The sequence below is a fragment of the Falco cherrug genome, chromosome 13, assembly GCF_023634085.1.
Source record: "Falco cherrug isolate bFalChe1 chromosome 13, bFalChe1.pri, whole genome shotgun sequence".
Lineage (NCBI taxonomy): Eukaryota > Metazoa > Chordata > Aves > Falconiformes > Falconidae > Falco > Falco cherrug.
In genome coordinates, this window is record NC_073709.1 from 6,068,704 (window position 1) to 6,081,910 (window position 13,207).

General features: G+C 46.1%; 1 protein-coding gene across 7 annotated transcripts in view; it reads right to left on the reverse strand.

Annotated features, from left to right (window-relative positions):
* BCL11A (BCL11 transcription factor A) overlaps positions 1-13,207 on the reverse strand; it is a 75,094-nt gene that overhangs the window by 58,390 nt on the left and 3,497 nt on the right. For 6 of the 7 annotated variants that reach the window (XM_055725402.1, XM_055725400.1, XM_055725403.1 and 3 more), the window contains exon 2: positions 10,097-10,426. In XM_055725402.1, coding sequence (XP_055581377.1) covers positions 10,097-10,426 — 330 coding nt within the window. Of the gene's footprint in view, positions 1-10,096; positions 10,427-11,597; positions 11,735-13,207 lie in introns of those variants that run through there. The other variant, XM_055725399.1, reaches the window with a different exon arrangement.

Genomic DNA, 13,207 nt, shown 5'->3' on the forward strand with positions numbered 1-13,207 from the left:
ATCAAAAGCAGCACAGACTTGCTCATAGGCAGTATTGTGTGCCGCTCTCCGAGAGCAGATTAACAAGATTTCCGCCACCCTCCAAAAAAGCCTTTTTCCCCTCAAGTCACATCTTCCATGTAAACAGCAAATGTATTATAAAAACATTATTTTCATCAAAGTGCAGCAGCATTAATTTTAGGAACTCGCTGCATTTTAAAAGGAGGGATGAAAAGATCTCCACACCGGAGCGTGCCACCGAGAAAGTCACTTTGCTCCCAGGGAGCAAAGCCGCTGTCGCCGAGAGGCGGGGGGGTTTGCTGGGGGCCTGCTCAGCGCCGCTCAGCGCCCGCAGCCGCTCACAAAACTTGGCTCCGCTGTCGGCTGGCCCGATCCTGCCGGCACCTCCCGCAGCACCCCGAAGGGCACAGAGGGGAGCCCCGGCTCTGCCAGCAAGGTCGGCACCCTGACTTTGAAGGATGGCTGCACGTTCCGTAATTTCTATTCCCACCTCCCCAGCCTTCCTCAGCCTCGTGGCTTATCTTACCTGCGCCCGTGCAGAGCGAAAAAGAGGATGCCCGGGGCCGTGCTGATGCCCCGCTTTTTTAGCATTTATTAGAATAGGACCCAGCACCCCAGCAGCGAACATCTGTACTAGCCACGAGTCCCCCCATTTTAACCGATTCCCCTGACACCAACATTACTTCACATGAGGAGAGTCCAGGGAGGGCCACTATGGCAGCATGGATCAGAGTTAGATTAAACCCAAAAGTTTAGAACTACAACCGGGTCGCCAAGCTGTTGAAGGCCATGTCTCTCAAACCGCCTTCAAGTCATCCCCCCCCATTAGGAGATTTCCCCCCCCCACCTCTTTCACTGCTTCCAGGGACGTAAAAACCACACCACTGAGCCCCGAGTACTCCTTAAAATGAAGCAATTAACTTATTTCCAGGCTCCAGCAAGCGATTGTGACAGCCTCCCCCCTGCAGAAAGTGGGAGCCGTGGTCCCTGACCCCCGGCCAACACAAAAGAGGCAGCCCCAGCACAATGCCTGCTGTCAGCAACTGAATTATTTTTATACAGGAATTTTTATCTCTATGGTACAAACAAGTATGTGTCTGTGCTGACTTGTTAAGCAATCCACTTGTATGTAGAATAAGATTTTTTTTTCCCTGCTACCAGTCACACAGCTCTAAGATCAGAAGAAATACATACTCTTTGAAGCTCCTCAAATGTTTTAGTTAAAAGGACAGCAGTTGTTTTCAAAGATCCAAGAGTATCTTTATCAGAATTTAATTTTTCCTTATTGATTTTTTTCTAACGTTACACAAATTTAACACAGGACAGTTTATAGTTTATTACAAAATAATGCAGCCTCTAAATAATCTTTTGGCAGGTAATACTCTTTTTTCCAAATGCATCCCACTGTGTTTTACCTCCTCGAAGAGAACAAGGCTCCCCAACTACCGTTTCCTTCTATTTCCTAAATATGAAAATCGGCATCGATACCAGAGAAAACATGAGGAAAAGCCCCCAGCCACCCTCCCGCAGTAAATGCTCCACGCGCTTATGATGCCCTGGCTTGAAGCACGACAGTTCTGCTGATCTATTCTCTTGCTCCAGAAAGAATGAACTCAGTACTTAAAATGCAACAAAACCCAGATGATTTGTGCAATGTTTGGAAAAAAAAATAGCTGTGATGCTGTAGCAAAGTAACACCAGGTGACAAATTAATTGCTGTGAATTGGGGGGGGGGGTGGGGGGGTGGGGGGTGTAGAGAACATTTTTATTTTTGCATTTTGTATTTTGCTGCCTGCTAAATTAATTAATGAACGCAAAAATTAAACTCCTTACTTCCTAAGGAGTGAGGAACTGTAATGTGTGTTTATTTTAAAACGGTAATAGTTGTAGTAATAGCAGTAATAATAATAATAATAATAATAATAATAATAATAATAATAATAATAATACCCACAACACCAACACCACCACACCACCGAAGGCAGGGCTCTTCTTTAAGCCTCTGCTGTTCAGCAGTAATTCCATTGTTTATTTAGGCAGCGGTTTTTCTATCTGAAGCTAAGATCAAATTGTAGGTGTAATTGTTCAGCGCTTAGGCAAAGCAGGGGGAGGATGGATGCAGCAAACCCTTGGGTTTGACTGACCAAAGCTCCCAGGTCTCCCTCGGCCAGCGCACCCGCCCCGCCTGCAAACTCAGCACCCTCTGAAGCCGCTGCAGACCTCACCACCAGCCCGCCACCGCCTACCTGGAAGGGCAGAGTTGAAGCACTGCTTCTCCCCACAGCTATTTCACAGGGATATTAAGCCTCATTTCCTTGATGGTAATGCAGTTATTTGGGTTTTGCGTCTTGCTCCCGTCTTGGTGGTTTAGCTATTTAGTGCGAAACACAGAAATCCAAGCTGGAGCTGAGCTCCATAACCCATCAAACAGGGGAAAGTGGTGGGGCTTTTTTAACAGCAACCTGTTCAGGTAAAAAGTTCCAGCAGAACTGCAGCAGGCAAGCGGGGAGAGGTCTCCAGGGAGAGCAGAGAGAAGAAACACTTCGGTGCACTGTCTGCAAACCCAGAATTCAGCAGCTTTTTTTGGCAGCCACTTTGTTTCAAGTGTTTTGTTTCAGGAAACGTATGTATTTTTCTTTGTGCATTTTGTGGATTTACTACAACCGCTCCTGACAGCTGTTGATTCAGTTAAATGAGCACATTATTAAAAATCCTCTAACATAGCTGCTGAAAAACAGGCACCTTTGGATGGAGCTGAAGACTGGAACACAGAAGATGCAAATGAAACCTCTGTGAAGAGGATGCACAGCCTGGGCTGTGCCTGCAGCCGGAGGAGGGGCAAAGGGGGCTCCAGCCCGTTTGTGGTGGCTCTTATTTGCTTTGTTTCAGCCAGACCCAGATACAAAAAAAAAGAATGAAAAGCAAAGCAAAATACTCCCCCCCAAGTATAAAAAATAAAAGGTTTGCTAACACTTGGAAAAATTACATCCCCAGCAGGCTGGTGTTAACACGCTTCAAATAAATCTGCACTATGTCCCCATACTTTGTTTTCTTTCCTTACTTGGGAGCCAATTTTGCAGAGGAAGAACACCTATACGAATGAGGAGGGAAAGAAGCGGATGTTTTCATTTCGCTTTAGATCAAAGGCAAACAAGAATGCAAACTGTGGCATATTGAATATTTTTTTCCACCGCTGTCATTCACACTAGGCTATCGAAGTTTTATACAATTCCCCAGCCCAGCTGCATATTAAGCTGGCTGTGTACAGCTTTATTACAGCATGGTGGTGAGGAAACATTAATATTCCTGCGTTGCATCTGACAGGACATTTACATGCGCCCATCTGAGCTCACACCTGAGAGCTGCTCCAAGGTACAGTAGCTGTGCTCCGATTGTAAAGGCAAATGAAGAACACAAATTCCCTGCTGGGATCGGGGCTGACCTCACCACGCCCCACACCGCAAACCTTTCCCTTGCCAACCCGAGGCAATGCCACCTCCGAATGAAGAATGAGCCAGGGAGCAGCCACCAAGTTACCAGCCCTCACGGAAGAAGAGTGAAAAACCTAGCTGAAATATTTTAAAGATGCACAGCGAGTGCAGCTGGCCAATAAAGGTTGGGAAACAAACTCGCTGAACCCTGCATGGGATGTGTTGCATACTAAACCTGATTAGAAAGACGACGAGGATGTTTATGGGCTTCAGAATGGGTTTGGCATTAACACAGGAGGGTTTGAATAATGCGAGTGCTTGGTCTGCCCGTCCACGGGGGTCTGCAGGCACCAGTGCAGCTCCTGCAAGCGTTTAAACGCGCAGGTGCCGCGTGGTCCGCATCCAGCAGGGCCAAGCGCGCCCCGGATGGAGGCCCTAAAGAGCAGACTGTGTTTCATGGAAATTCATATGAAGCAAAAAAAACAGATCAGCCCAACTGCTCGGGCAGTTTGTGGGTCCATTCATGGGCCTGTTATTTTTAAAAGTACGTAATAAATCACAGCATTCCACATAGTGACACCAACCACCATGGGCCCAAACCTGCTATGCCCGATGTTACCAGGAGGCAGGCTGGAGCTACTGCGTTCGTACAAAGTGAGATAAAATATGTTTATTAATTACCCCAGGGGGAAAAAAAAACAAAACAAAACAAGACCAACCAACGGTTAATTTTCGGGCCATGCTAGCAGTATGAATATATATATATATATAGGTCTTCATGTATTAAAACATAAGAGCTCAGCATACTTTATGAACTTGTGCAACATCTCAGAAGCTGACACATAAAACAGCCCTCCCGGACAGAAGCTGCGTTCAGACACCTGCCAGGCCAAGAAGATGACCTCCTTGGACTCGTGAGGTCGCTGGCAGAACCAGGACCTGAACAAAATCACAACTAACAGAAAGGTAACAAGAAATCCTCAGCGCTTAGCATTAAAAAAAAAAAAAAAAAAAAGAAACACGCACAAAAAAACAACAAAACAAGTGGCAACATGCCAGGCCATGTCCAGCTTGATGCTAAATGCCTTTTATCGTGCAAAGCCGGTACTATTGGATATAAAACCAGACCAAAGCTTGAAGGGAATTCTGTCCAAAAAATTTCCGTAATGAGGATGCGAGCAGGCAAACAACTGGAGGCTGAACTCCCGTTGCCTGACACTGCCTTGCAAGCCTCTTTAATCGTCTTTATTATTTGAATGAAATAAGAAAGAGCTCGTGGGCTGAGGGTTGCATATACAAAACGGGGTGATGCTAATAGGCCTCCTCCTCTTTAAAAGAGGCATTACCAAATTATGGGAATGTTTAGGGAAGACTTTATTTCTCCCACCAGGCTAATTAGAAGGTGTTTAATTTACTCCCTGCCTCAGTTTCCATCACCCGGCGTTCATTGTTGGGACTTGCTGCACAGAGCCTTATGTTTATTACGCGCATTCTTTTCAAAGCGTTTGGCACGTGATGCTAACGTGCACCTTTTCAGATCTACACGAAGTTTAACGCGTGCCGGGCTGCCTCTCCAACCACAAGCATTTTGGATGTAGCGATGCTTCTGCCCATGGTGAGCTCCACAACTAAATGTCCCATACAACAGCAGAAAGCATGCAAAACACATTTCTCATCCTCTAAACCAGAAGATCTGATTTGCAGGAAACAAAAAACCAGAAAGCTTCAGGGTGCCGCAGCACTCTGATGCTCCCCTGGAAGGATCACGCTGAGGCAGAGGAAAACTTTCTACCCTGCTTCTGTGCTTCGAGCGAACTTGTATTTGTGTTGCCAATAAAGAGCCATTTTTACATCAACTGTCTGTAACAGCAGGGAATAGGAAAACTAACACAATCTTTACCTCGTACAAAGGATGGTATTGGCATCACGTGTTTGCTTCTTCAAAAAAATGTTATTTATAAAAGGCAACTGCAAAAGCAGAGAAACTATTGACTCTTCTCTGTATCCCCGTGTGAGTAGAACTGGAGCAACTTTTCGATCCCCTACGTTTTTTACATCCCCCCCCCCCTCCCCGAGAAGTAAATTTCACAGCCGCACAGGCCACCGCCTTTAATTAAGCTTTCAAAAGTCTTCTGACAATGCCAACAATTGCAAGACACTTCTAGAGCTCAATCATGCAATCATCGTGACACTTCTATTTACAATTTGTCTTAGAAAGAGTTTCTCTGACATTGTACTTTGACAAAACAGCCAAGCTGCCGGTTCACAACCTTTCTCTGTCTTATTTACAAATACAGCTTGTACGCAGGGCTCCGAATCTCAGGAGCCTTTGGGTAGCACCCTCACTATTTTTCCTGCCTGCGACTGCTTTACCCAGTCTGTGCTCTCTGTTTCTTTGTATGAGGAAAGCAGACCGAATGTGACTCCAAAATATCTCCGTATTCCTTTCTCCCCCCCCCCCCCCCCTTTTTTTTAAGCTTTCATCTTATTGTCCAGATGCAACGCTAACGATTCAATGCAGACATCAATATTTTTTTTGTCTCTGGAACAAAACAAAATAATAAGGAATTGCAATTTACAACCTGCAGAATTGTAATGGCAACTACTAATAACAGCCCAAGAAAATTTCTGTGGTGTAATGACTACTCAAAGACATTACCTCCTGAGAACTGTAATAATCAATGTACTTGGTCCAAAATTTAGTACCAAATTACGTCCACCTTCCCCTGATCACTGCAGACAGAGGGTCATCTTACATTATTTTCCCACGTATTTTATTTGAATGCCACCAGCAGCCTGAGCATAAAGGATTCGAGCAGTAAAAATGACCTCCCCTCCTCCTCCCCTCTTTGTACAGTAAATACGGTATCCGCAGATACACACTCGGCATTGTAAAGGGGAATATGCAGCAGCACTCCAAAGTGCTCCTCCAACTGAATCCAAGTAACATTTAAGATCCTTCCTCACCCCAAAAACAACCTTTCCTTAATTCTCTCAGATTTATACATTCAACAAACAAACCGCTAAAACCTGACACCAGCGGACGATAAATATTTCTTCAGCCTTTTCAATAAGTGAACAGCAATTTTACATTCACTGATCTCTAGATACTTCAGTTAATATTTCCCCCTATTGTAAAATATGAGAGCGGATAACTAAAGCCCTGCCGTAGCACTCACTGCAAATCACGGGCTGCCGGTATCTGGTGGTGAGGCTTTGACATACATATTGATGAAAGCTGCCTCATTGGACCCACACAACATATCCTATTAATTTTCAGTTAAATTTATGACATTTCAGCTCTAGCACTGGATCAGCATCACTCAAAATTTTATAGCAAGTCAAAGCTACGCACAGGCAGACACCCACATGGAAGAGACAGGTACGCATGCCTGCACCTATGTGAATCTCAACGCTCCTGCACAGGTTGCACACAGACACATAAGCTCTTGTGCTCGTCCCTGCCTCTGGAAAAGCGTGAGGATAAAGAGCAGCCTATTGACGGCGAAAATAGACATCGTTTCTCCACTCGCTGCCTCCTGCCTTGTCTTTAGATGAGCTGATCCTTAACCATTAGTTATCTTAAGATGATCTTTCACAGTAACACACCAACTTACTGACTAGGAAACTGTGCAGGGAGCACATGCTGCACCCAGACCTAACCCACAGCACCTCTGTACCTGGCGCTAACCTGTAACACCTCTTCCAGCCTAACAGCTAACCGGGGACATTTTTGCTATTGCTACTACTAAATAGGTATTTTCTGGTCTCTTACCAGAAAGAATCGGTGCCCTCAACTCCTGTGTATTTTTCTCAAGGCAGCCCATCTATTTTTTTATTATTCCATTTTTGTTTTAATTATACACTCTTACCATTTTGCATTCTTGCACAGAAATCACATATAAAATACCAGAACTGGAAGGGCCTGAGGTCCACTGCAGGGGCCTTCCAGAAACCTGAACTCCACAGCTCACTCCAAGACCCTCACTGGTAATTTTACTGCCAGACTCCACAAACTCCTGGCTACAAGCGATGGGTCACTCCAGCCACTGCCACGCTCCTCTGTGACACGAGGGAGCTGAACTCACTCAAGTGAAAGGGCAGATGAAACAAGTAGGCGAGGGACAGTGCAAGAACCCGTAACTCCTGATGCTCCTTCCCCCGCCTCCCACAGCCGGGCTGCATTACCCACCCCTAGCAACAACCAGGGGACCCCAGTGCTCCTCGGCTCTGTCCCAGCCGGGGAGGTGCAGGTGAAGACCCACACTCTTGGACGTCCCGTCCACGGGCACGGCTGGGCACCACCGCACAAGAGGTCTTGGGGTGGGAGGTGGCTGGACAACTGCAACTCGCTCTCTACTCACAACAGCACCTGTGGCTTGCCCCACGGACCCTCCTGCACGGCACCAAGCCCGCTCCCAGCTGGGCCCACCTGCAAAGTTGATCCCTTGCGTGTAAAGGCGAGCAGGATCAAGCCCCTGCCGACAGGCACCTTTCCTCACCCGTTGCCCTCCACTCACCAAATCATTTAAAGTCAGTTAAAGCCACGGCCTTTTCTGAATTAACAGCCCTGTGACATTGCGCAAGGCCAAATCCTTCTTGCTCCCCGCCACCCGTGCCACGCAGGAGCGTGACTGGGCTCGCCGAGTCTCCCGTGCCGAACGAGTGCTAGAGCAAAACCCTCAGCTGAGCAGTTTCCCCTCGTGCGGAACTCCCTGGTGTGGCCATCCCTGCGGCCGAGGGACCTACTTGGGACCACGGGGAGGAGAGCGTGTTTAATTCTTGCTTGACAGATAACTGTGTTTTGTCTTTTCAACAGAGCGGCGCCGTACGTAAATACAGCGTTACATCATACCGCCGCTCCTCCATATTTGGTGATTTACTATGGCTCCAGAGCTCGGAAGACTACAAATCCCTTCCACCGGGCTCCCGCTTCATTAATCATGCCCTATGCTTCTGCTCATTTTCCGTCAGATCGCAGGCAGCACATGGAAATGGGCACTGCCCTCTACCACTCTGGGGAAAAAAAATAAAAAACCCTTAACATCGGTGGCTGGGATGTGCAATATGAGGAATCGTTGGGGTTTTTTAAGTCTCACGCGAAATGTAGCTTAGCAGTCGCTGAGCCTCTGTTTCCTCTTACACATACGTATATACATGTATTCAAAGTAACGCCTATTACTCTGCAGAAAGAGTGTATATTCATTCACATGACGTACGCGTGTGTATGCACATGGCTTTGCATATATACGTGCCACAGACAGACACACACGCACTGATGCGTATTTGCTGCCACCACAAAATCTTCGAAACTACAGCTCTCCAGTGGGATCTGACAGCCGGTTTGGAGGCCAGGGAGGCTGCGGGAGTATCACACTGAACCTCCCGGAGCCTACTGCCCTATTATGGTTTAGCTTTGTGGCCAAAGCAAGCCCAAGACAAGCTCCAGCACATCATGTGATGATGTACTGTGCCTCTGACAACACTGAGCGGTCCTGCGGGCTCCCCCAAAGAGAGGTACCAGCAGCGCCACATCCCAAACAGCGCTGGGAGGGGGAGTTTGAAACTGGTTCAGGCATTTGCTGGCGTTGATACACTGCGGTCTCGCCTTTTTCGACTGGTAGTATTGGCGCGGTTTGAAGCGATTTGCAACGCTCGCTGCAAATGGGTAGTACTTTTGTTTACTAGCAGGATTTTAAAAGCAGAGCGTGCCTTGTTACGCTCCCAGGGCTCTGGGATTTTCTTTCACATAGCACACTCTATTTTTTTAACGTCACTTGTGAAAATATCTGCATGGCGGATGGTTTTCCGGTTTAAAAAAAAAAAATAAAAATGCTAAGAAATGGAAATATTTACCCTATTATTTTTTTTAAATTACATTTCATATTGTTTGTTGCACAAAACAGAACTCTGCCTTGGACATTTGTACAGCTGACATGTGGTTGTGTAAACCACAAACAAAATCAAGATACATCTGTCAAAACCACATCAGAGACAAGAGAGAGCACAGCGAAGCATTTATCATTTGGCTGAGGAGGCAGGCTGCAGAGAGCGGCCTTTCCTGTCAAACCAACCTTTTGAAATTTCCAACATGCCCTTAAACTTTTCGAATAAGCATGTCTGTGCGCTTCAGCAACTGCCCTCTCTACTCTGGCCTGGCCAGTCGAAAATGGCATCTTAAAGTCAAGGTCGGTGGTGTCACTTTGCCATGGGGCTGTGTTTAATTACAGTCCATACGCTGACAGCCAATATGGAACCAAGGCTGGCTGATGCTCGGTTAACTCTTTCACCCCTGACTTTGCCAAAGACTCGAAAGCTCCTCGCTTTATCGCGCGGCAGGCTCTGAAATCTCCTCCTGCAGTGCTATGGCAGGCGAGACACCGGGAGACGGTGACTACAATACAAGGCAAATCACAAGAGCAGCCTCAAACAATACCGTTAGAAATACCGGCTGGCACGGCACGTGCCTGTTGATCCTGCCTCTGCGCAGGCACTAGGAAATACCGGTCGTGCGCTCACCACTAACCGAAGGCAGGGCATTTAACACATCGGCCGTCACGGCAAGCAGAACAGAGACAGACACGGCAGTTTGCAACTGCGAACATGCTACGTTGCAACTGAAACAGAAATAAAACTCGCAAACACTTCTCCTTGCTTTAATTTACCTGCTATATGTTCCTGTTTAGGGCAAATTCCTCTAGATGACGTTGATAAACAATCGTCATCCTCTGGCGTAACCTGGATGCCAACCTCCACAGGATTGGATGCTTTTTTCAGCTCACTTGGTGAGGGTGAAGGTGGCTTATCCACAGCCTTCTCTAAGCAGAGACTGCCATTGCATTGTTTCCGTTTGTGCTCAATAAAAATAAGAATGTCCCCCAACGGAAAGTTCATCTGACACTGGCCACAAGTGAGGAGGTCGTGGTCCCCTTCCGGAGCTCCCAATGTGCCATGTTCAGGTTCGTCATCAGTGAGAATGGCTTCAAGAGGTTCGGCTGCAGTTTGAGAAACAAAAGGAGAATCATTAGAGCTCTTGGGAAAGGCACCGGGCGTGGGGGGAGGAACGCACCGAGCCCCTTCTCCATGAATATTACACCCTCCTCGCAAGGTCCGCCTGCTCCCCCCCAAACTAAACCCATGCAACACAGCTATTAGCATGGCAGCGAGGAGATGAATTCATCAGTTACAGGGAAGAGATTTTGCAGAAGCAGCTGTAGCATGCAGAACTCAGAGAGTGAACACTGCAACTGTCTCTGTGTTCCTACATGAGGACAAATTTCTGACTTGATTGAACAATTCTCTGCTAAAATTAAATGAATAGGCTGAAAGAATGCACTGCGAAACTCTCGTGGTACTCCTAAGAGAAGCGAACACGGTGTTTTATTGCTGGATGTATTATTTATGTATATGAATTCAAAGCTAAAAGCACTGCGCACACTCTCTCACACACACATGGGTATGTATTTTCCACAGCCAGACCTACTTTCTAAAATTCAGAAGCCTGAACTGCACGGGTGCAGGTGCAGACAAAAGGTGTTTCAACATATAGATACTGCATGTTGCCTACACAGGCCATGCAGGTAGCATGAAAGTTTGTGTGTGTGTGTGTGTGTGTGTGTGTGTGTGTGTATAAGGAAAAAGAAGGAGAGCTAGACCACACAGCCGCACCACCCGGGGCACATACAGCCCCCTTATAACACACGTGCAGACGTATGCACGTGTATTTGTGTCACTATCCCTCTCAGCACGTTTGCGGCTTCCAATTTAATAATTTGAAAGCCAGGAGTTCTTTGTGGGGGAGACAGGGGACGAGATGAATACATAAATAAAAGGCAGAAACCAAAATTATACAAAGCAAGTGCAGCAGGAATGCCTGCGGGGCGGGGGGAGGCACCTTTCACTTTTCAGCTGCTCCTCAGAATGCAAGTAAACATCAAATTCACAACCGAGTCTGCCCAGAGATGTTAGCTAGACGGGATATTTTTTAGTACTTAAGGAAACAAGGCAATTAGTCATTTTCCCTTTTTTATCCTAAAATAAAGGAATGCCTAAATTACCTTGAACGTGTTAGCACTGGTGGCCCTCAGCATCTAAAAATCAGCGTGGCCAAGCAACTGCCACATTCCCTCGCAACAGCAAGAAGTGCCTTCTTTAAACTCAAAATACCTTGCCTAATGTTGTCAAAGTTGACAAATTTTCTGAATGAGCTCCAAAAAGCTTCATTATGAGGCTATTTCTGCTCAGAGAATCGTCAGTGGGTGCTCTAACAAGGCAGACGTGGCTCTCTTTTCTGTTGGCTTTTTTTTTTTTTTTTCCCCCGTTAAGTTTGCAGAGAAATACGCTGGCAATCTCGGTGCAGTCTCCATCACTATTGCCTTTCACGAGGGGAGGGAAAAAATAAATAAATAATTACCAGCAGCATGTCGGTATTCCTCTATCTGCGCAATACACCACGCACGCTAACAGCAGCGAGCAGGAGGAGAGGGTACTACCGATACAACCTACCTCAAAACACTGCCAGGTAATGCAAGTGAGACGGAATACAACTCCTAAACAGTTAATCAGCCTGACCTTCTTTAGCTGGCTGCCAATTTCACGTTTAATGAACTTAAAGCCACAGAGAATCAAAAAATAGATTTTAATTTGACTGCACGATATTGGAACTGATTTTGATAAAGTGCAAAAATCCAGTGAACTCAGGTTAAATTTATTTCAACCCTACCTAGGCTGAATATTGAGGAGGAAGATCTGGAGTAGCTCCCAGTTGTGCTGCGTAAAATAATATTGAAAGAGCACACTACCTCGCCGCACCTCAGCTCCAACTAGGACACAGCGATCCAGTCCATCATTTCTTGCCTCTAGTACTACTTCTAATTTAACGTAAGGTCAACCACAGGAATATGAAGGTTACACTCGTATTAATAAAAACAATATCTTAGTCGCTGGGGTTTTCTCCTAAACTTACAGACCGACAAGACAGGACGCACAACGTGCATGTCACACTCCTCGGGAAGCCGGGAGAGGAGCAGGGTGTTTCTGCGGGATTGCCGGGCATGGCGTTTTTCTCCCCAGCCGTTCCTTGCATTCGGACAGAGGGAGTAAATTATTGCAGGACTAATTCCACCAGTAGCTCGCTGCACGCCTCAGACAAAGGTATTTTGCAAATCTAACTTCTAGCTCACCAACTCTCCGCAGCACAAGACACAAAATAACCCATATTCCCCTTACAACTGGCTTAGCGAGGAGCTCTGCATAATCATTACTCAATTATAATGTTTTCCCGCGGCCTGATTTCTTTCTGACGCTGTCAGTATTATTTAGCCGGGGAAGGTAACCCGCTGCTTCGACACCAGACAGTTCAAAGTAGCACTAAACAAAAATAGACTTTGCTAAAGTCTGTACCGACTGGGCTGATTTACAATCAAAACCAGGAAATGAAGTGGTAATTCAGAGGTTGCTGATTACACCTCCACATTTCACCTAATTAATTTTATAGGAGGCAAAGTTCTTGAAAATAACACGATGATCAAATGTACAGATATAAAACCTGTAACCTCAACATTTTCTATGCTCTTAACGTAAATTATTGCTAATTAACAAGAATTATATACTAACGTATGAAATACGGCTGGCACCATGTTCACTGCAAAACATTTGGCTCCTAACGGAGGCAGAGCCAGCAAAAATATGTTCTTATTATTACTGCTACTTTTAAAACAAAATAGAAAATAACCGGGTTTACAAAGAAAACGCCAGAACACAATTCACCTGGCCTC